At 72.5% G+C, this 20,726-nt stretch overlaps 2 protein-coding genes across 3 annotated transcripts; one reads left to right on the forward strand and one right to left on the reverse strand.

The window, feature by feature from the left end:
* Window positions 1-6,244: 6,244 nt before the first annotated feature.
* On the forward strand, window positions 6,245-11,558 carry NR1D1 (nuclear receptor subfamily 1 group D member 1). Its single transcript, XM_059830440.1, has 8 exons — window positions 6,245-6,272; window positions 8,454-8,786; window positions 8,871-8,959; window positions 9,041-9,185; window positions 9,704-10,164; window positions 10,301-10,486; window positions 11,068-11,278; window positions 11,359-11,558. Exons 1-8 carry the CDS (start codon window positions 6,245-6,247, stop codon window positions 11,556-11,558), a joined length of 1,653 nt encoding a protein of 550 aa, XP_059686423.1.
* A 3,133-nt stretch (window positions 11,559-14,691) lies between these two features.
* THRA (thyroid hormone receptor alpha) lies at window positions 14,692-20,481 on the reverse strand. Of its 2 annotated transcripts, none has more exons than XM_059830445.1 (8): window positions 20,342-20,481; window positions 18,631-18,692; window positions 17,548-17,648; window positions 17,314-17,461; window positions 16,895-17,100; window positions 16,347-16,493; window positions 16,002-16,260; window positions 14,692-14,964 (listed from the first exon to the last, which is right to left on the reverse strand). In XM_059830445.1, exons 1-8 carry the CDS (start codon window positions 20,392-20,394, stop codon window positions 14,714-14,716), a joined length of 1,227 nt encoding a protein of 408 aa, XP_059686428.1. In that variant the 5' UTR covers window positions 20,395-20,481; the 3' UTR covers window positions 14,692-14,713. The 2 variants fall into 2 exon arrangements, with proteins under 2 accessions (XP_059686428.1, XP_059686427.1); XM_059830444.1 differs by having other exon boundaries at window positions 18,592-18,692.
* Between the last annotated feature and the right edge of the window lie 245 nt (window positions 20,482-20,726).

Below are 20,726 nucleotides of genomic sequence, written 5' to 3' on the forward strand. Positions count from 1 at the left end.
GGGCGGGGGGGGTCCCGTCCTGCGGGGACGGGTGTGTCCTGCGTGAGCCGCGCTCCGCCGGTGCCCCCGCGCGTCGGCAGCCCCCCCCGTGTGCGCACCCCCCCCCCCCGGTCCCACGGGGTCTTCACACACCCCCCGGACACCCCCACCACCCCCCCCGCGGGTCTGCAGCCCCCCCGGGTGCGCGCCCGCACACGCGGCCCTGTAGAGACTGCAGTTCCTGGTTGCACGCGTGCAAGTGCATGCACACGCACCCCCCCGCACCCCCCCCCCGGAGACTGCAGCCGCAGCTTGCACACGCACACGCATGCCCGTGCACACATGCATGCACACCCCCCCTGCAGTGAGGGACTGCAGCCCCCGCTGCAGGCACACACGCACCCTGCAGGCACTGCGGCCCCACTGCACACGCGCATGCACACGCATGCACAGCCCCCCCCGCTGCAGCTCCAGCACGCACACGTGTGCACACACACACACGTATGCACAGCCCCCCCGCTGCAGCTCCAGCACGCACACGTGTGCACACACACACGCGTGCACAGCCCCCCCACATGTGCATGCACACGCGTGCACAGCCCCCCCGTACTGCAGCCCTGGCACCCACGCGTGTGCACATGCAAACACGTGCACAGCCCCCTCATTGCAGCCCCTGCACGCACACGTGTGCACACACACATGCACGCACACACAGACACTGCATCCCCCCCCCGCCTGCTCAACAACCCCCCCGCCCCGTGGCACGCGGGGCCACGGCACCGGGGCCACGCAGGGGCCACACGGGGCACGTGCTGGGGACGCGCAGGGGACACGTGGGGGACGTGCCTCTCTGCAGAGCCGCATTCGGGGGGGGGGGCGGGGGTGTCCCCCTGCACGCAGCCCCCCACGAGTTGTGGGGTCCCCCTCCGCCGCCGTGGCCAGGCCACGCTGGCGGTGCACAGCGCGGCGCAGGGGAAGCCCCTCCGCTCTCCCCCGCCGCAGTGCCGCCTGTGTCGCGCCAAGCCCTACGGACAGCCGTGCCTTCCCGCCGCGCGCACACGCGTGGCCGTGCTCGTACACACGCTCGGCCACGCTCGCCCACGCGCCGCCGCCACGCCGGCCCGGGCTCGGGGGTTCCCGGCGCCCCGTCCCCGCTGCGGCAGGCCCACGTGCCGGCCGGGCGCCCGCCCGCACATGGCTCTGCAGCAGGGCCGCCGCGCAGGGAGGCTGCTGGGGCTAAAAATGGAGCAGGGCTCACATGCCAGCGCCACGTGACGCCGCAACCAGCTCGCTGGGATGGAGAGGGCTCCCTGCACCCGAGGAGGAGGAGGAGGAGGAGGAGGAGGAGGAGGAGGAGGAGGGGAGCGCCCGCTCACATGGGCTGGCACAGATGCCAACCGGCCCTGTGCCCCCAAACCCGCGGCCGCCGTGACCCCCGGGGTCGGGGGCTGCTGGGGGCTGCCCCGCGTCCCCACCCCAGCTGCGGTTTGGGAAGGCCAACTATGGGGCCACAGAGGCGTGGGAAAGGGGAGGGGGTTCCCCACCCCGCGTGCCCACGGTGGGGGGTCCGTGAGGCCGAAGGAGCCCCCCGCGGCCCCCGGCGCTGCCCCTGCCCTCCCCTCCCTCCGGCGGCGCGGGGATCCGGGGCCGTGGCGCTGCAACGGGAACACAAACATCAGCGCATGAGATTTATGGGGCCGCGGCCAGGAGGGGTGCGGGCGAGGGGGGCCAGCGCAGCCCGCCGCAGCCCCACCCTGCGGGAGGGGGCCACAGGGGTCCCCCCACCCGCCCCGGCTGCTCCCCGTGCTGGGCCTTCCCGGACCACCCTGCATGGCGAACACCCCGGGGTCCCCCCCCTCCCCCAGGGCCCCCGCACCCCTTCTGCACCCCCATATCCCTGCAGCCCCCCCGATCCCTGGGTCCCTGCACCCTCCTGGGGTCCCTGCACCCCCAGACCCTGCACTGCTGCACCCCCCTGGGCGCCTTGCACCCTCCCTGGATCCCCGGGTCCTGGCACCCTCCCGGGGTGCATTCACCCCTAAATCCTGCGCCTCCATGCATCTGGGCACCCCTGCACCCCCAGACCCTGCCCCTCCCGGGGTCTCTGCCCCCCAACCCAGGTCTGCCCTGTCCCGCGGTGCCGGGGCACCGTGGGGTGTCCCCACCCGCCTTGGGGTGCCCCCGCCTGCCGCGGGGTGCCCCTGCCCGGGCCAGGCCTGCCTTGTTTACCTGATTTTTTTCCCTTTCCGCGGGGAGGGGAAAGGCGAGTCCTGGCAGCGCCGAGCTGCCGGCTGCGGCCAAGAGCCATGGGGACGAGCCAGGGCTGCTCGCTGCTTTTCAGCCACGATCCACTGCTGCACGGCCCAAAAACACCCCAAAACCCCCAGCACCCAGCCCTGCCCAGCACCCCGCAGCAGCACCGGGGCTCCTGCCCGTCCGCCCACCCCCGTCAGCAGGACCCCGTGGGGACAAAAGGGGGCTTGGGGGTGCAGGATCCCCCCACGCAGGATGGGCCCCGGCATCTCTGGTTGCCCCCTCCTGCAGCATCACACCTATGGCTGGGGAAACTGAGGCACGGCGCGCCCCAGGGTGACACCGGGACCCAGCCAGACCCGGTGTCCACAACCCCGTGGGGATGCTGCAGCCCAGCAGCGGGTTTGGAGGGTGTCCAAGCGTGGGGGGGTGCTGGGGCTGCAGCGCTGGGGGGGGGTTACGCCCTGAGGGACCCCCAGTGCCCAGCCGGGGGTCGGGGGGGGCGACAGGCAGGAACAAACCCCGGTCCCTGGCAGAGACACCCCCCCTTTCCTGGAAAAGGTACAACAAGGTAAACAACCCGGCCAGCCCGGAGTAAAAATAAATCCCTCTGCACGCAGGCGTTCGCCGGCAAGCGGAGCGCACAGTCACGTGGCGTGGCCGCACGGCACCGCCGGCAACCCGGGCACCGGGGCACGCGGCCGCCGGCCCTCACGCCCACTCCCTGGCACCCATGGGCTGATTCTTCGTCTGCCTCCTTGTCCCCGGGGGGCAGTGGGGTCCCCGCTGCAGGGGAGGGGGCCGGGGCCAGCCTCTCCGGGGGGATGTGGAAGTGGGGGGCCGGGGGTGGTGCAGGGGGTGCAGCCGGGGGGGCACGGCACGGGAGGGAGCAGGGGTGCAGACGGCTGCTGCCCTCGGGCAGGGCCAGCGCCGGTGGCAGGGGCTGGGGTGACACGTGTGCCCCCCCCGCTGCGCCGGGCAGGGCTCACCTGGCGCCTGAGCGTGGCGGCACGTGATGACCTTGGGGGGGGTCAGGTGCCGCGTCCACACCGTGGACCGACTGGCACGGGCACAGCCGTGTTGGGGTGCACGGGGACCCGCGGGGAGCTCCCCGGGGCACAGCCCCGGCCTCTGGGAGGGTCCCTGCGGTGGCTCAGCCATGGGGCTGCCGAGGGTCCGGCACAGGGCACAGCGGGCACGTGGCCGGCTGCAGCACCCCGCCGTCCCGGTGGCCTTGGTGGCCCCCTTGCCCCAGCCCTGCTGCCCACAGGCCATCCCCAGCCGGCATCCTCGTCCTGCTGCCGGGGCGTCCCGGCTGCACCCAGCCTGGGGGCCCTGCCCACAGCACCCCCACACCGACCTGATGTGCCGGGGTCCCAGCCCCACAGCGGCACCCCACGGTGGGACCCCACGGGATTTATCTCGTCCCTCCCAGCCCCGCGCCCATCCCGGGGACCCCCGGGGGAGCCGAGCAGCCGGGTCCGGCCGAGCATCCCTGCGCAGGGCTGGCTCCGCACCGTGTGCCGTGTGCCGCAGCACCGTGTGCAGGGTTGTTTTCCAAACCGAAAGGAGCGGCTGAGTCACGGCTAATTGCTGCGGCCCCAGGAACGTGCCGGGAGGGGAACGAGGCGCCGTGTGGGGCCGGTGGCACCTGCACGCTCAGGGCAGCCCGAGCACGGCTGGGCACGGCTGCACCGCTGGGAGCGGGGACGGGGCAGCAAGGGTCCCTCGCCGCATGGCAGGCGGCCCACCGCGTCCCCTGGCCCCGGTGCCAACCTGGCCCCACGCATCCTTCCAGGAGCTGCCAGAGTTTCTCCCTGCCGGAGGTGCCGGCTGCCGGGCGGCCACGGCACTGTGCAACCGCCCGGTGACTCAGGGCGAGGGCACTTCCTGCGGGGTGGCGGGGTGTCCCCACCGCCCCAGTGCCACAGGGCGCCCCATGAGCCAGGAGCTGCCCCAGCACCCAGCGTGGGTCCCCGGGGGCCCCCAGCTGAGGAATGGCCCCGCGCACCCACCAGGGCTGGTGCCAGGGACTCCTTGGGGTGCAGAGCTCCGGCGTCCCCCCTCGGGCACCCCGCAGGCTCCCGGCACAGCCCTGCCCGCGACTCGTGGCACGGCCAGGGCGCCCGAGGCCTCCCCTCCCCTGGGATTAGCTCCGAGGATTTCCCGGCGCTGGCACATCCGTGCTCTGCACCTTCTCCTCCTGGCTGGGTGCCAGGGCAGTGTCCGGCACGTGGCATCCAGAAGGGTGCTGGCACCCCCAAAACCCTCCCCCCCGGGGCCATAAGCACCCGCGGAGCCCCCAGCGCTGCCAGGCTGGGCTGGCCTCGGTGCCGCGACCCAGATCTGCTCGGCGGCCCTGCCCTGGCACCGCGGCACCGGGCTCAGCACGTCGCTGCAGCCCCTGCAGCAGCCGGGAGCGGGGCCAGGCTGGGCCGTGGCTGCCAGGCACGTGCCACGCCGGGCACCCGCCGTGGGCAGCACATCGCCCCGGTGGCACTGGGGACAGGCGGGGGGTATGGGGGGCGCAGCGGGGGGCTGAGCTGGGCTGGCTGGGCAGGGGTCGGGCTGTGCCACGCTGGGGCGTGTGCTGGGGCTGTGCCAGGCGCTGTGCCAGGGGCCGCGCCGCTGCTGTGCCGTGCACAGGCATCCCTGGTGCGGGGGGTCCCGTGGTGCCGGTGCCACACTGTGCCTGGGTGTCCCCAGCGCGGGGGACGGTGACGTGTGAGGTGACGGGGTACCTGGGTGTTCCCAGTGCAGGGACCGTGCTCTACTGGGTGGCATAGGCGCCCAGGTGTCCCCAGGGGACAGTGCTGTGCAGGGTGCCGGGGTGCCAGTGCTGCGCCCGGGTGTCCCCAGAGCAGGGGACAGTGCTGTGCAAGGTGACAGGGGTGCCAGCGCTGCAGTGCTGCACCCAGGTGTCCCCAGTGCAGGGGACAGTGCTGTGCAAAGTGACAGGGGTGCCAGTGCTGCAGTGCTGCACCCAGGTGTCCCCAGCGCAGGGGACAGTGCTGTGCAAAGTGACAGGGGTGCCAGTGCTGCACCCAGGTGTCCCCACTGCTGCGCCCGGGTGTCCCCAGCACAGGGGATGGTGCCATGCAAAGTGACAGGGGTGCCAGTGCTGCACCCAGGTGTCCCCACTGCTGCGCCTGGGTGTCCGCAATGCAGGGGACAGTGCCGTGTAAGGTGACAGGGGTGCCAGCGCTGCAGTGCTGCCCCCGGGTGTCCCCAGCACAGGGGACAGTGCTGTGCAAAGTGACAGGGGTGCCACTGCTGCGCCCAGGTGTCCCCGATGCAGGGGACAGTGCTGTGCAAGGTGACAGGGGTGCCAGCGCTGCAGTGCTGCACCTGGGTGTCCCCAGTGCAGGGGACAGTGCTGTGCAAGGTGACAGGGGTGCCAGTGCTGCACCTGGGTGTCGCCACTGCTGCACCCGGGTGTCCCCAGTGCAGGGGATGGTGCCATGCAAGGTGACAGGGGTGCCAGTGCTGCGCCCAGGTGTCCCCACTGCTGCGCCCGGGTGTCCCCAGCGCAGGGGCCGGTGCCATACTCGGGTGTCCCCGCGCAGGTGCCGTGCTGTGCAGGGTGACAGGTGTCCCCCGCTGTCCCCCGCTGTCCCCCGCTGTCCCCCGGGCCGCGCCCGCCCGTCCCCGCCGCTGCCCGCTGCCACGCAGCGCCCGCCCGCCCGCGGGGCGCGGGGCGCGGGTGGGGGCCCGGGGCCGTCCGGCGGCCCCTCCGCGGGGGTCCCCGCCGTGCCCGCGTGTCCCCGGTGGCGGCGCGGGGCCGGGGCCGCCGGCGGAAAGTGTGTCACTGGGGCACGAGGCTCTCCCCGGGAATCACATGGGGGAGGCGGCGGCGCCGCGTGCGGCCCAGTGCGCAGCCGCGGCCGGTGCCGGGCGGGCGGCGGGGCGGGCGGCGGGCGCACAACAGCCCTCGCCGGGCGGCGGCGCGGCACGGCTCGGCGCGCTCCCCTCGCCTCGGCCCCGGCGGCGCCGGGACAGCCGCCCCCCGAGGATGGCCGCCCCCGAGGCCGGCAGCACAGGTCAGTGCCGCGCCGGAGCTCCCCCCCCCACACCGCCCGCGGGCGTGCGCGCCGGGACCGGGACCGGGACCGGGACCGGGACCGGGACCGGCCCCGGGTCGGTGCCCCGGGAGCGCGGCGAGGGGGGCTGCGCGCCGGGACCGCGAGCCGGAGGGGTGCGGACGCCGGGAGCGGGGGGTCCTGCACGCCCCGCCGGGCAGGACGGGCGCCGGGACCGCATCCCGGAGCGGGGCTCCTTCCTACCGGGACCGGGCGGTCCGGTATAGCGGGGTAAGGACCGGGCAGCGGGGCCGGGGCGTCGCCGGGAGGGAGGGACGGGCGCCGGCACCGGGGCGTCTTGGGCAGCGGGGTGACCTGAACGCCGGCACCGGGGCAGGAGGGATGGAGACCGGGGCCGGGGGGGGTCCCCGACACCGGGGGGGGTCCCCGACATCGGGGGGGTCCCCGACGCCGCGGGGGGGTCCCCGACCTGAACGCCGGCACCGGGGCAGGAGGGATGGAGACCGGGGCCGGGGGGGGGTCCCCGACACCGGGGGGGTCCCCGACACCGGGGCGCGCTGGCAGCGGGGGCGGGAAGGGCGCGGAGCGGGATCGGGGCAGCGGCACCGGCGGGGAGCGGGGCGGCGGGGACCGGGCAGTCCGCGGGCGGCGGAGGCGGTGCCACGCGTGCCGGGGCGCCCCGCGCGGGGACGCGCACCGGGAGGGGCGGGGGGAACGGAGGCGGTGCCCCCCCCCCCCCCCCCCGCCGGCACGTGTCCCCCTCCCCGCCGCTGCCACGTGCGGAGTTTGTTTTCCCCGCAGCCCCGCCCCTCCCCCGCCCATTGGTCGCCTCATGACATCATCGCTGCCCCCCCTCGTGACGTCACACCCGGAAGCGGGGACGCCGCGTTCCACTCACCTTTCCAACGCGGGGGGGGGGGCGCTATCTCCGCGGCAACGAGAAGGGGCGGGGCGTCGCGATAGGCCAATGGGGCAGAGGGGGCGGGGCAAAGCGTGAAGGGGCGGGACCGCGGGAGGCCACGTGCGGCTCGAGCACGTGGGGCGGCGGCGTGAGGCCGCCTGAGCTCGGGGGGGGGGGGAGCTGCGGGGCGGCTGTTTGGGGGGGGTGTCCCCAGGGGGTCCCGGTGCTGTGGGGTCGGGAACGGCCCCCCGCGTCCTGCTGCAAGCCCGTGGGGGGGTCCCCCACCCCGAAGCCCCCGGGACCCCCCCGTCCCGGGGGCTTCGGGGTGGGGGACCCCCCCCGTATTTTGTTGTCAGAGCAGCTGGGGGGCCCCAGGAGTTGCAGTCCTGGGGGGGGTGTTGGTATGGGACCCACTGTCCCCAATTCAGTGACACCCCCCCCATTTGGAGGTGGCTCAGTGAGGCGGGGGGGGGGGGTGTGACTGGTGGTGGCAGGCTGGCTCCGGTGCGCGGCATCCGTGCCAGCGGCACCGTGTGCGGCGGGAGACACACACACGGCCCCGGTGATCCCGTGTGTCCCCAACGTCCCCCTCAACGTGGCCGGGGGCCTGAGTCCGCCGGAGCCGTGTCCTGGTGCTGCTGCCCAGGGTTGGCCATGAGCACAGCGCCGGGGCTGAGCATGTGCCCCCCACGCTGCTCCCCACCTTCGAGGGGGGTTCCCCCATGCAGAGCTCCCCCAGCCTCTGCCCTTTGCTGCAGCCCCGCAGTGGGGCTGCATCCCCCCAACTAAGGGGACTGCACTGTGACACTCCCCCCCCAACCCCGGTGCTATGGTGGGGCTGCGCCGTGGGGCTCTCTCCGGACCTGTGGGGCTGGGAGCCGGGCTGAGCCGCAGGCACGGGGCCAGAGCCAGCGGGTGTAACTGCCGTGACCTCCCGGTTACGCCTCCGGCCCGCATTCCTCCCACGGGTGCTTCCGGGGCGCCGTGCCCGTGTCCTGGGCCGGCACACATCCAGGCAACCCGGCTGTCCCCACCCCACGTGGGGCCGGCACCCGTGGCGGCCGGCGGGCGCGGTGCCTGACTCAGGGCGGGCGGCACACGTGCGGCCACGGTGCAGCGGGATGCCCATGGGGCCGGGATGCATCCGAGGTGCTTCCCTGGGGACCCACCCACCCACCCCACCCGGGGCTGCGATCCCCCTCTCGGGGTCCCCTCTCAGCCGGGGGAGGCTGAGCCCGGCGCAGCTCAGTGCATGTGTGGCCCTGCTGCTCTGCCCGCAGGCGGCGTGATCAGCTACGTGGGCTCCAGCGGCGCCTCGCCCAACCGCACCAGCCCCGTCTCGCTCTGCAGCGACAGCTCCAACAGCAGCTCCCAGTCGGGCTCCCAGCCCTTCCCCACCTACTTTCCCCCGTCGCCCACCGGCTCCCTCCAGGACTCCCGCGCCTATGGCGGGGGCTCGCTGGCCCCCCGTGAGGACGGCTCCCCTTCATCCTCCTCCTCCTCCTCCTCCTCCTCATCGTACGGCTCCTCGGTGAACTTTCCCGGGGTGCAGCAGGTCCCCGCGGACGAGCGGCGCCGAAGCTCACCCAGCAAAGCCGGGAGCACCGTCACCAGTGAGTGGGGCGGGCAGGGGGGCGGCGGGTGGTCCCCCCCCGCGGTGGGTACCCCGGGACCCCGCTCAACCCGTCCCTCCGCAGAGCTGAACGGGATGGTGCTGCTCTGCAAGGTCTGTGGGGACGTCGCCTCCGGCTTCCACTACGGCGTCCATGCTTGCGAGGGCTGCAAGGTACCGGGGACGGGGCCAGGGTGGCGCAGAGCCCCTGCCGTGCTGGGGGGTCCCCGAGTGACGCCCCCCCCCGCCCCGCAGGGCTTCTTCCGCCGCAGCATCCAGCAGAACATCCAGTACAAGAAGTGCCTGAAGAACGAGAACTGCTCCATCGTCCGCATCAACCGCAACCGCTGCCAGCAGTGCCGCTTCAAGAAGTGCCTGCTGGTCGGCATGTCCCGTGACGGTGAGCTCGGCCCCGGGCCCCCCCCAGAACTGGGGACCCCAGGATCGGTGCTGTACATCCCCTCCGGGGTGGGATCCCCCATGGTCAGACTTGCGTGTCCCCTCCCGGGACGGGTCCCCGCCATGGTCAGCGCTGTCTGTCACCTCCAGGGTCCGGTCCCCCTGCACTGGGTGCCACGTGTGCCCCGCGGGACGTGTTCCCCCCCTTCCACGTGCTCAGGGCCGTACGTCCCCTCCCGGGATGGGTACCCTGTGCTTGAGGCTGTATGTCCCCTCCAGGACTGGGTCCCCCTGCCTGCGCTGGGTGCCATGCATGCCCCACGGGACGCGTCCCCCTCCTCCGCCGTGCTGGGGGCTGTACGTTCCCTCCAGGGATGGAACCCCCCGTGCTCAGGGCTGCGTGTCCTCTCCAAGCCGGGGAGGGGTATAGGGATGCAGCCACGTCCCCGGTCCCCCGGCGCACTGGGCTGGGGGGGTTGGCGTGCCCGGGCTGCCCGCTAACGCCGGTGTCCCCCGCAGCGGTGCGCTTCGGGCGCATCCCCAAGCGGGAGAAGCAGCGGATGCTGGCGGAGATGCAGAGCGCCATGAGCGGCATGGGCAGCGCCCCGCCAGGGATGCCCGGCCCCGGCGAGGGTCCAGCGCCAGGCGGGGGCCGCGCGCCGCCCCCCGGCCCCCCGCCGCTCGCCCCCCCCGCCTGCTTCTCCCAGTTCCCCCAGCAGCTGACGCCCCCCCGCTCGCCCAGCCCCGGGGGGGCCACCGAGGACGTCATCGCGCAGGTGGCCAAGGCCCACAAGGAGATCTTCGTCTACGCGCACGACAAGCTGGGACCCCCCCCGGCCTGCGAGAGCAGCCTCCTGCGCTGGGACGCGCCCCCCGCCTGGGCCCCCGGCCCCCCCGAGCCCCGGCTCTGCCCCCCCGCCTACCCCGAGCCCCCGGTGCGGGGCTGCCCCTGGCCCCGCGGCACCAAGGACGTCCTGCCGGTGAGCACCCGGGGGCTCCCGCTCCCCCTCCCCGGGTATTTTTAGCCGTTAATCGCACTAATCGCCTTGTCCGTGCCACGGCGGCGGGGCCGGGGGAGCCCCGCGGCGCCGGGCTGAGCCGTGCCGTCACCCGCAGGCCTGCCCCATGAACAGCCACCCGCCCGGCCGCAGCGGGCGCTCGGTGCAGGAGATCTGGGAGGATTTCTCCCTCAGCTTCACTCCCGCCGTCCGCGAGGTGGTCGAGTTCGCCAAGCACATTCCCGGCTTCCAGGCCCTCTCCCAGCACGACCAGGTCACCCTGCTCAAGGCCGGCACCTTCGAGGTACGTCCCGGGACAGCGAGGGCTCAAGAGAGAGCATGGTGCCCTGCAGCCCAGCACGCTGCCCTGCAGCCCAGCACGCTGCCCCACGGCATTGCATGGTGCCCCGTGGACCAGCATGGAGCCTCACGGCATCGCGCGCCACCCCACACCATTGCACGGTGCCCCGTGGACTGGCATGGAGCCCCACAGCACGGGCACAGTGCCCCAGAGCATGGCCTGGAGCCCCATGGCATTGTATGGTGCCCCACAGCATTGCGCAACGCCCCACAGCCTGGCACAGTGCCCCATGGACTCTCATAGTGCCCCATGGCATTGCACGGTGCCCCATGGCATGAAGCTCTGGCATAGAGCACGGCACTGTATGGTGCCCCAGGGCACTGCGTGGTAGCCCGGTCTTGCAGGATGCCCGCCGGCACGGTACAGTGCCCCACGGACTGGCATAGCGAGTGCCCCGTGGCATTGCGCGGCGCCCCTCGGCCCAGCACGGTCCCCCACGGGATTGCACGGTAGCCCACGGCGTTGCAGGATGCTCCCCGGCATGGCACGGTGCCCCCGTCCCACTGACGCCGCGTGTGCCGCAGGTGCTGATGGTTCGCTTCGCCTCGCTGTTCGACGTGAAGGAGCAGACGGTGACGTTCATGAGCCGGACGAAGTACAGCCTGGAGGAGCTGTGGGGCATGGGCATGGGCGACCTGCTCAGCTCCATGTTCGAGTTCAGCGAGAAGCTCAGCGCCCTCGACCTCACCGACGAGGAGCTGGGGCTCTTCACCGCCGTCGTCCTGGTCTCGGCAGGTGGGAGCCGGGGCGATGCCGGAGGGGCGGGGGGGGCCGAGGGGGGTTGCTGCCCGCCCGCTGACGCCCCGTCCCCGCAGACCGCTCGGGCATGGAGGACACGGCGTCGGTGGAGCAGCTGCAGGAGACGCTGATCCGCGCCCTGCGCGCCCTCGTGCTGAAGACGCACCCGGCGGAGACGTCGCGGTTCACCAAGCTGCTGCTGAAGCTGCCGGACCTGCGCACCCTCAACAACCTCCACTCCGAGAAGCTGCTCTCCTTCCGCATCGACGCCCAGTAGGGCCCTGACGGACCCCGGGGACCCCCCCGCGCACCCACCACCCCTGTACATAGCACTGCGGGCAGGGGGGGCCGCACACATCAGCCCCCAGAGGGGCAGCACGAACCCCACGGTGCCCGCCGGACTCCCGGGGGGCTGCACCCCCCCAGGTGGGCGCCAGGACCCCCCCCCAGCCGGGCACCAGCCCCACAGCTCCGCCCCGGCCCCCCCACTGCGGCAGCCAGCGGTGGAAAGCAGAGGCCGGATCCAGCCGAGCTGTGTGGGTGGGTTTGGTTGGGTTTGGTTGTTGGTTTTTTTTTTCATCATATATTTATTACATAAATATATAGTAAAATAGACCAGCAACAATTACCATAAAAATATCTTTCTTTAAAATCCTGACCAAAACACAAAAGGGTTTAAAATCGCACGTCACAGACTGTGATTGTCACGGAGCTCAGCGGCCCCCCCGTCCCGCGCCCTACATTCAGCGACGCCGGCCGCAGCCCCCGCCGCCACTGCGGCACCATGCATAGTAGGGGGACCCCGCGCCGGGCCGTGCCAAGCCGTGCCGGGGCGTGCCGAGCCGTGCCGGCTGGGCTCGACGCGGCCCCAAGCAGGGGCAGCTCCGGGAGCCATGAGGTATGTGCTTGGGGGGGACGGGGGACGCGGGGACGGGGGACACGGGGATGGCCCGGGGGAGGCGGCGGGGGGTGGGGGGGCACCCGTTCTGCCCCCCCAGGCGAAGCCAGGGCCGACGCTGGACGTGCGATGGCGACGCGAGACGGAGACGAGAGGGAGCGGCCCGGGGGACGCGGGGGGAGTGCGAGGGCGAGGGCATGCTGGCCAGCGGGGCGGGGGGCCGGGCTGCGCCCCCCAGGACGAGCCACCCCGGGGCACCGTGCTGGCGCCCGGGGGGCCCCGCACCCGGCTGCGGGGGGTCACGGTTGCTGCTTAAGACACATCCTGCGCCAGCTCTGCCCTGCCACGCCGCCGCGTGGGCAGGCAGGCAGCGAGTGTGGGCAGCGCGCAGGCAGCGCGCAGCATCGCATGGACTGCGCACGGGAACACACGGGCATCGCATGGCCACGGCACCAGCACTGCACCGGCATTGCACCAGCATGCACGGCCATTGCACCGGCACGGCATGGCCACGGCACGGCCACCGCACCAGCATTGCACCAGCTTGCAGGGCCACTGCACCGGCACGGCATGGCCACTGCACCGGCACGGCATGGCATAGCACAGCCATCACACAGGCATCGCTCCAGCATGCACGGCTGCTGTACCGGCACGGCACGGCCATTGCACCAGCATTGCACGGCATGGGCATGGCCCGGGCACCGTGCCGTGGGGGCCGCAGCCCCTGCCTGCAGCCCGAAGGCACGTCTTGAGGCCGGCGCTGGACGGTGCGCGCAGGGCAGGGCTGAGCGTGACCGCGGGCAGCGGGGGCAGGTGCTGCTGGGGGGGTGAACCCCCAAACCCTGTGCCCCCCCCCAGCACGGGCGTTAGTGTTTCCTGGCACCGGCTCCTATTGCACAACACGCAGCCGGTGCCGGTGCAGCCGTGCCCGCCGGGGGCCGTGCCGGGACCCTCCGTGCCGGGCACCCGGCGCGAGATTAAGACATTTTGCACCAAGTGCAAAGCTGGCCCTGCTGCGAGGGGCTGAGGGCACCGCCACCCCCCCGGCTGCGAGGGCGCCCGTGGGTGCCACGGCCCTGCCACGCCACGGCCCCGCTGCACCCCCCCGACCTGGCTGCAGGGGTTCCGGCGGGGCCCCCGGACACGACCCCCCCGCGGCGGGGGACCGGGGTGTGGTGGGGAGCCCCAGCCCGGACCCCTGTGCCCAGGGTGGGGGGGAAGTGTCTCTTGGTGGGATTTCTGCTTTTAAACGACCCGTAAAAAGATTTTTTTTTTTAATTACAAAAATTATATATTTTATATATATTTATATATATATATATATATTAGCTTAGGTGGGCCCGGCAGGCTGCCTGCCTCGCCGGCCGCCCCCCGGCCCGCGCCCCCCCTCGGCCTCCGCCTGAGGTAAGAAAAAATTCACAAACCTAAATTGGGGGGGAAAAAGGTGATAAAACCATTCCCGGGTGCCCCCGCCGCAGCCCTGCCCCCTGCCGAGCTGGGCCCCCCCGGCCCCCCCCGGCCCCTGCCGCAGCCCAGCCCCCCCCGGGATGAGGGGGGGCCGTTGGGGGGTGCAGCCCCCCGAAGTGCTGCTGCCGGGGGGCCGGGGCAGTAGTGCAGTGGGGGCCACGCGGGGTCCTGGGGGGGCACCCGCTGCCCCCCCCCGCCGGCGCCTCCGAGGCCATTGCAACTCCTGACGGACACGACAAAGAAACCCACGAGGACGAGGGGGAAAAAACAACAACAAAAGGACAACGGAAAAGGTGGGGGGGTGGGGGGGGGCGGCCGCAGCGGGTCCTCACAGCCCCCCCAGCGTCCTGCAGCGCCCACCGTCCGCCGGCGCTTGGCACAAAATCGTCTCCTCTCAGCCCAAAAAACGACAGAGAAAACCAAAGCCCCGAATCTGGCCCCAAATTTGGGGGGGGGGGTGCAGGGGGGGCCACCCCAGCCGGGGCAGACCCAGAGGCCAGCGAGCTGGGGGGGGGGGTGTCCACCAGCCCTGCCCGCCCCATGGGCTGGGGTCCCCCTCGCTGCCGCTGTGCCCCCCGCGCCCCCCGCCCCGCTATGGGGGGGGTCCTGGCCCCCCCCCCCCGGCCCCCGCGCTGCTGCCCGGCCAAAAGTGCATGTGGCCGTGGCCCCCCCGGCCCGGGCAGCCTCTCCCTGTGCAGCCCAGAGCCCCCTCCTCTCCTCTGCTCTTCCTCCTCCTCCTCCTCCTCTCTCCTTCCAAAGTGCAGTTAGTTTAATATTTTAGCCTCTCAGGGAGGGAAATAAATGCTTAAAAAATAATAATCTAAGAAGAGAAGGACAATAAAGGAAACGCTCGACCGACGGGGCCCTTCCCTGTGCAAACAAACAAAATTCGTCAAGTCCTGGGGCGCGGGGGGGGGCGGCCGCGGGGGGCACAGCGGGACCCCCCCTGGGCGCAGCGTCCCCCCGCCCTCGCCCCTGGGGGAGGTGGGGCAGGGGTAAGAAAAATCGGGGGGGGTGGGGGGCAGAGCAAGGAGCGGGGCTGGGGGGGGCACGAGGGGGTGGCAGCCCTACACCTCCTGGTCCTCGAAGACCTCGAGGAAGAGGGGGGGGAAGAGCTCGGTGGGACACTCCACCTTCATGTGCAGGAAGCGGCTGGCGTGGCAGGCGCCGATCATCCGCAGATCCGTCACCTTCATCAGCAGCTTGGGCCAGAAGTGGGGAATGTTGTGTTTGCGGTAGTTGATGTAGTGCTCGAAGGCCAGCAGGTACGTCTCCTGGCACTTCTCGATCTTCTCCACGCAGATCAGCCCCGTCCGGTCTGCGGGAACAGAGGATTCGGCGTCCGGGGAGGGGTTCGTGCACAACACCCCCCGCCCCGGCCCCGGGTGTTGGGGTGCCCACCCTGTAGACCCCCTTCAGCTTGGCACAGCTTCCCAGGACACTGAGGTGCTCACTCCCTGCACCCCGTGCTCCTGGGCACTGGGGATTGGGGTGCCCACCCCTTGCACCCCCAGGCTGCAGCACTGGGGATTGGGGTGCCCACTCCGTGCTCCTGGGCACTGGAGACTGGGGTGCCCACCCCTTGCACCCCCAGGCTGCAGCACTGGGGACTGGGGCGCCCACCCCACAATCCTGGCCACTGGGGATTAGGGTGTGCACCCCCTGCACCCCCCCAGCCTGGCACACCTCCCCGGGGCTCTGGGCATTAAGTTACCCACCCCATATCCCCCCCCCACGCAGCCCGGCACAGCTCCCCAGGGCACTGGGAATTGGGGTGCTCCCCCCACATTCCCCCTGTGCAGCCTGGCACAGCTCCCCGGGGGCATTTGGGTGCCCACCCCAAGTACCCCCCGCTCCTAGGGCAGCGGGCATTTCAGTGCCCACCCCGGTAGCCCCCAGCCATGCCCACCTCCGAGGGCTCACAGCATCAAGGTGCCCAACCCCATGCACCCCGCGGCACTGGGGTGCCCACCCCATACCCCCCCAAAGCTAGTGGGGCAGAGATTCCCTAGGGTGCCCACCCAAAGCACCCCCAGGATGCCGTTGGCTCCGGCATCGGGGTGCCCACCCAAAGCACCCCCAGGATGCCGGGAGCTCTGGCATCGGGGTGCCCCCCCCAAAGCACCCCCACGACGCCGGGAGCTCCGGCATCGGGATGCCCACCCAAAGCACCCCCAGGATGCCTGGGGGCTCTGGCATCGGGGTGCCCACCCAAAGCACCCCCATGATGCCTGGAGGCTCTGGCATCGGGGTGCCCACCCAAAGCACCCCCAGGATGCCAGGGGGGCTCCGGCATTGGGGTGCCCACCACATTCCCCCCCCAGCAGCCCCGCGGGCGGGCGCCGATGCCGCTACCTGAGGACATGAGCAGCACGGCCTGGAGCAGGGCCACCTCGGTGTCGTCCAGGTTGAAGGCAGAGAGGGACTTGCCCAGGTCGAAGATGGCGTCGGAGACGACGCCGAGGCCGCCGTTCTTGAGCTGCTCCCGCTTGACGGCCATCTCCCCGCTGAGCGTCAGCGTCTCGCTCTCGGGGTCGTAGCGCACGGCCGCCCGCAGCGACATGATCTCCATGCAGCAGCCCTTCAGCAGGATGATCTGGTCTTCGCAAGGCAGCTGGGGGGGAGGCAGCGTCAGCGGGGCGGGGGGGGAACCGCTGCGGCCCCGGCCCCGCCGCCTGCCCCCCCCGGCCCCCCCCTTACCTCCGAAAACATGGGCAGTTTTTTGGCAAAGTCGACCACGCGGGTGATGGCCGGGGTGATGATTTTTGTAAACTCGCTGAACGCCTCCAGGTCGACTTTGTCCCCGTCGGGCATGGAGGCCATGGGCGACTGGCCAATGTCCTCGGGCTGCGGGGACAGATGGCGGGGTTGGGGGGTGCAGCGTGAGCGTGTGTGTCCCCCTCCGGGACCCCCATCGCAGTGTGGGGAAACCGAGGCAGTGCTGGGTGCGGAGCAGCAGCCAGGAGAGGGAGCTGTGTGCCGGCACGGCGGTGGGGACAGGGACAGGGCCACCCCGCAGGGCACAGCTGTCCCCTTCGGTCACCGCTCACCCCTTAACCCTTCTGGGGGTGACAAGCTCAAGGACACCGGGCGACGTCCCAAACCCCCGGCTCCAACCGCCCCCCTGGTGCAAGGGCACCCATGAGCGCTGCCTGCCATGCGTGTGCCAAGCGTGCGGGTCCTCAGCTGCCACCGGCTGGGGCGGGGGTCCGGGGCGGTGGCGGGCTCCCCCCTCCCCGTGCCCTCACCAGGAATTTCCGCTTCTGCTTCCAGTGGCTGCCCTGGGCGTTGGTGCTGCGGTGGGCCTCCGTCACCACGTGGATCAGCTCCCACTCCTCCGCGCTGGGGTTGGGGCGATGCTGCAGCGACTTGATCATCTCCTCCTTCCGCCGCCGCTCCCGGTTCTCCTCGATCAGCTTCCGCTTCGCTACCCGCTTCGAGTCGTCCAGCACCACTGCCGGGAGCCCCCCCCCGTCAGCCAGCACCCCGCCCGGCCCCCCTGCCGTGCCGTGCCGTGCATCCCGACCCGCTCCCACGGCACGGCAACCCCAGCCTGGTCCTGATGCTGCACCGGGCACCCCGCCCCACGGCACCGCCAGCCACACTGGGACCCCAACCCGTGCCTGTGGCAGCAGCGGGCGCCCCGCCGCGCCCCCCCCGCACTCACGGTCCATGGCCATGCCCACGGAGATGCACTTCTTGAAGCGGCAGAGCTGGCACTGGTTGCGGGTGATCTTGTCGATGACGCAGCAGCCATCGTACTTGCAGGAGTAGGTGGGGTGCAGGTTCTTCTGGATGGTCCGACGGAAAAAGCCCTGGGGACAGCGGGGGGGGACACACACACGGGGTGAGCCCCGGTGACCCCCCCCCGCCCGCCCGCTGCCCGCCTCCGCCCTCTCACCTTGCAGCCCTCGCAGGTGATGCAGCGGTAGTGGTAGCCGGTGGCTTTGTCCCCGCACACCACGCACTGTTCATCTTTGTCCAGGTAACTAGGGATGTACCCTGCGGGACGCCCCGCGTCAGGGACCCCCGCCGCCGCCACACCCCCCTCCCTGTGCCTCAGTTTCCCCCTGCGGCAGCATCTGCCCCCAGCCCTGCTGCGGGCAGCGCCAGCACGGGAAGGGTTAAAGGCTGGGGGGGCTGGGGGGGCTGCCCGAGCCCCCCGCAGCAATAAAGCTCCCATTATCCGGCTCCCCAGCCGGCTGCGGGGGGGTGTCCCCGTCCCCCCCCAGCACACAATGGCCCACTGTCCCCGCTATTGCCCGGGGTCCCCCAGCCTGGCAGCCCAGGGACCAGCCCCCCCCATCACTGGCCTCACGGGGAAACTGAGGCACGGAGCACCCAGGATACATGGGGGGGGGCGTCCCCAGATCCCCGCGCCCCCCCGGGATGGCGCGAACCCAGGTGTGGGGTCCCGAGAGCCCACCCTGGTGCTCTGTGGGTGCCGGATGGGGGGGCCGGGTCCTCCCCCTCCCCGGAGCGGGGAGGGGTGCGGGAGGGACGGGCTGGGAGCCGGACGCCTGGGTCCCCCCGCGGCCCCTCCTCCCGCCCGGCAGGATCAGCCGCTCCCCGCTGGGGAATGGGGCAGGGCTGGGGGGCAGCGCCCGGCCGGGCCCCCCTTATCTCCCACCCCAGGGTGCTGCCGGCCCTGATAGAGCTGCTCCGGCCGACCCACGGCCGCGGGGCGTGGAGGGGGACGGGCACCCCGCGGGGACGTGGGCGCTTGGGGTCCCGGTGGGGATGTGGGGTGGCGGGGACCCTGCGGGACCCAGCAGGGATGTGGGGTGACGGGGGGGTGGCAGGAGAGACGTGGGGTGCCCAGGGGACCCTGGGGTGCCCACTAGGGACGTGGGGTGCCCGTGGGGTGCAGGCAGGACACGCGGTGGCTGCAGAACCGGGGGAGGATGCGGGGTGCTGGGGGGTGCCGGGGGTGCCCGGGGGGTACCGGGGGGGTGCCCGAGGGGGTGCCCGGGGGGGTCCGTACCTGACATGCTGCTCTTCACCAAACATTGGCTGCTCTTTCTTTTGCGCTTGCCATCCAGCCACCTGCGGGGGGGGGCCAGGCTGGGACCGAGCCCCCCGGCCCCCCCCGGCCCGGCCCCCCGCCCGCAGCTGGGCACCCCTCGCCCGGGGGTCCCGGGGGTCCGGGCAGGGGTGATGCCACGCGTGGGCACGGACCCATGGGTGCAGGGGGGGGCGGGGGCCCTGGGGACCCCCGACGGGGCATCGCCTGGGGGGGGGGGCTGAGCTGGGGGGGGAAGGGGGGGGAGGGGGGGGGAGGGGAAGGGAAGAGGGGGAGGGGAAGGGAAAGGGTGGCGGGGGAGGGGAAGGGAAGGGGTGGAGGGTGGGGGAGGGGCAGGGAAGGGCGGGGGGAGGGGAGGGTGGGGGAGGGGCTCATTTACAGTCAAAGACAAAATGTCCTTTTGGCTCAGCGGGGAAGTGACATCAGAGGGGCTCAGCCAATGGCGGGCGGCGGGGGTCCGCGCCTCGCCCGCACGGCACCAGCCCATTGGCGGAGGCGCCTGGCACGGCCGGGCCGGGGGGGCCCGAGGCCACGGGGATGGGCACCTGCGGCGGGGGGGGGTCCCTGCACCCAGGGGCGCCCCCGCCCGGGGCGCGGCGCGGCGCGGGGGGGGTCCCGGGCTCCAGCCCAAGGTGACCCCGGGCCTGGCTCCCCCCGGGGCACGTGAGAGCGGGCGGCCCTCCCGAAATAGCCCCGGGACAGGGTGGCCCGAGGGGCCCCGGGCGGGGAAGGGGGCGGCCGGGAGAGGCCCCCGGGGGGGCACGCACGGGGCACGGGCACGCGTGGGGACACGTGGGGAACAGGGGCGCGGGGGGACAGCCGGGGCACGGGGCCACGCACGGGGCAGGGGGACGCACGGGGGCCCGTGGGGCACGGACACGGACACGGACACGCAGGGCTGCATGGGGACACACCGGGCATGGGGACACAGAGGACACACCAGGCGTGGGGACACAGCGAGCACGGGGCCACGCACGGGGCAGGGGGACGCACAGGGGCCCGTGGGGCACGGACACGCAGGGCTGCATGGGGACACACCGGGCATGGGGACACAGAGGGCACGGGGACACACGGGACACACCAGGTGTGGGGACACAGCGAGCACAGGGACACACACGGGGCAGGGGGACACACAGGGGCCCGTGGGGCACGGACACGCAGGGCTGCATGGGGACACACCGGGCATGGGGACACACTGGGCACGAGGACACACCGGGCATGGGGACACACGGGACACACCAGGCGTGGGGACACAGGGGGCACAGGGACACACACGGGCAGGGGGACGCACAGGGGCCCGTGGGGCACGGACATGGACACACAGGGCTGCATGGGGACACACCGGGCATGGGGACACAGAGGGCACGGGGATGCACCGGGCATGGGGACACTTGGGGACACATGAGGCATTAGCATGCACAGGGCACGGCCACGCAGGGATGCACGGGGACACACTGGGCATGGGGACGCACCGGGCCTGGGGACGCTTGGGGACACACAAGGCATTAGGATGCACAGGGCATGGCCACGCACACGGCCACGCAGGGATGCACAGGGGGACATGGGGCATCAGCATGCACAGGGCATGGGGCACGTGGGGACATGCAGGGCATGGTGACACCGGGGGCAGAGGGGGCTGCAGCGGCTGTGCCAGGCTGGGCCGGGGGCTCACCGGGTGTCCTCTGGCTCCGACAGCGGGTCCAGGGTGCTGGGCTTCTGTTCCATTCACCGCAATTCCATCAAGGAGTGCTCAGCACCGACCGAGTGGGCTCCGCCACCGGTGCCACGCGCGGGGGGGCCACGGCGGGGGGCTATGACGCGCGCCCCATGGCGCCCACCTCAGTGCTCAGCTCCGCGCAGCATCCCGGGCCGGGCCCTGCCGAGACAAACCGGGGCTGAGCCCAGACCCCCGCTGAGGGGGGGCGAGGGGTGCAGCGCTGGGCGGCCCCCCGGGAGCTCGCGCCGTGGTGTGGGGCTGGGCGAGAGCGTGCAGGGGGTGCAAGAACGCGTGGAGCGTGCGAGAGCGTGCAGGAGCGAGCGGGGCTGGGCGAGACCGC

The sequence above is a fragment of the Gavia stellata genome, chromosome 28, assembly GCF_030936135.1.
Source record: "Gavia stellata isolate bGavSte3 chromosome 28, bGavSte3.hap2, whole genome shotgun sequence".
Classification (NCBI taxonomy): domain Eukaryota; kingdom Metazoa; phylum Chordata; class Aves; order Gaviiformes; family Gaviidae; genus Gavia; species Gavia stellata.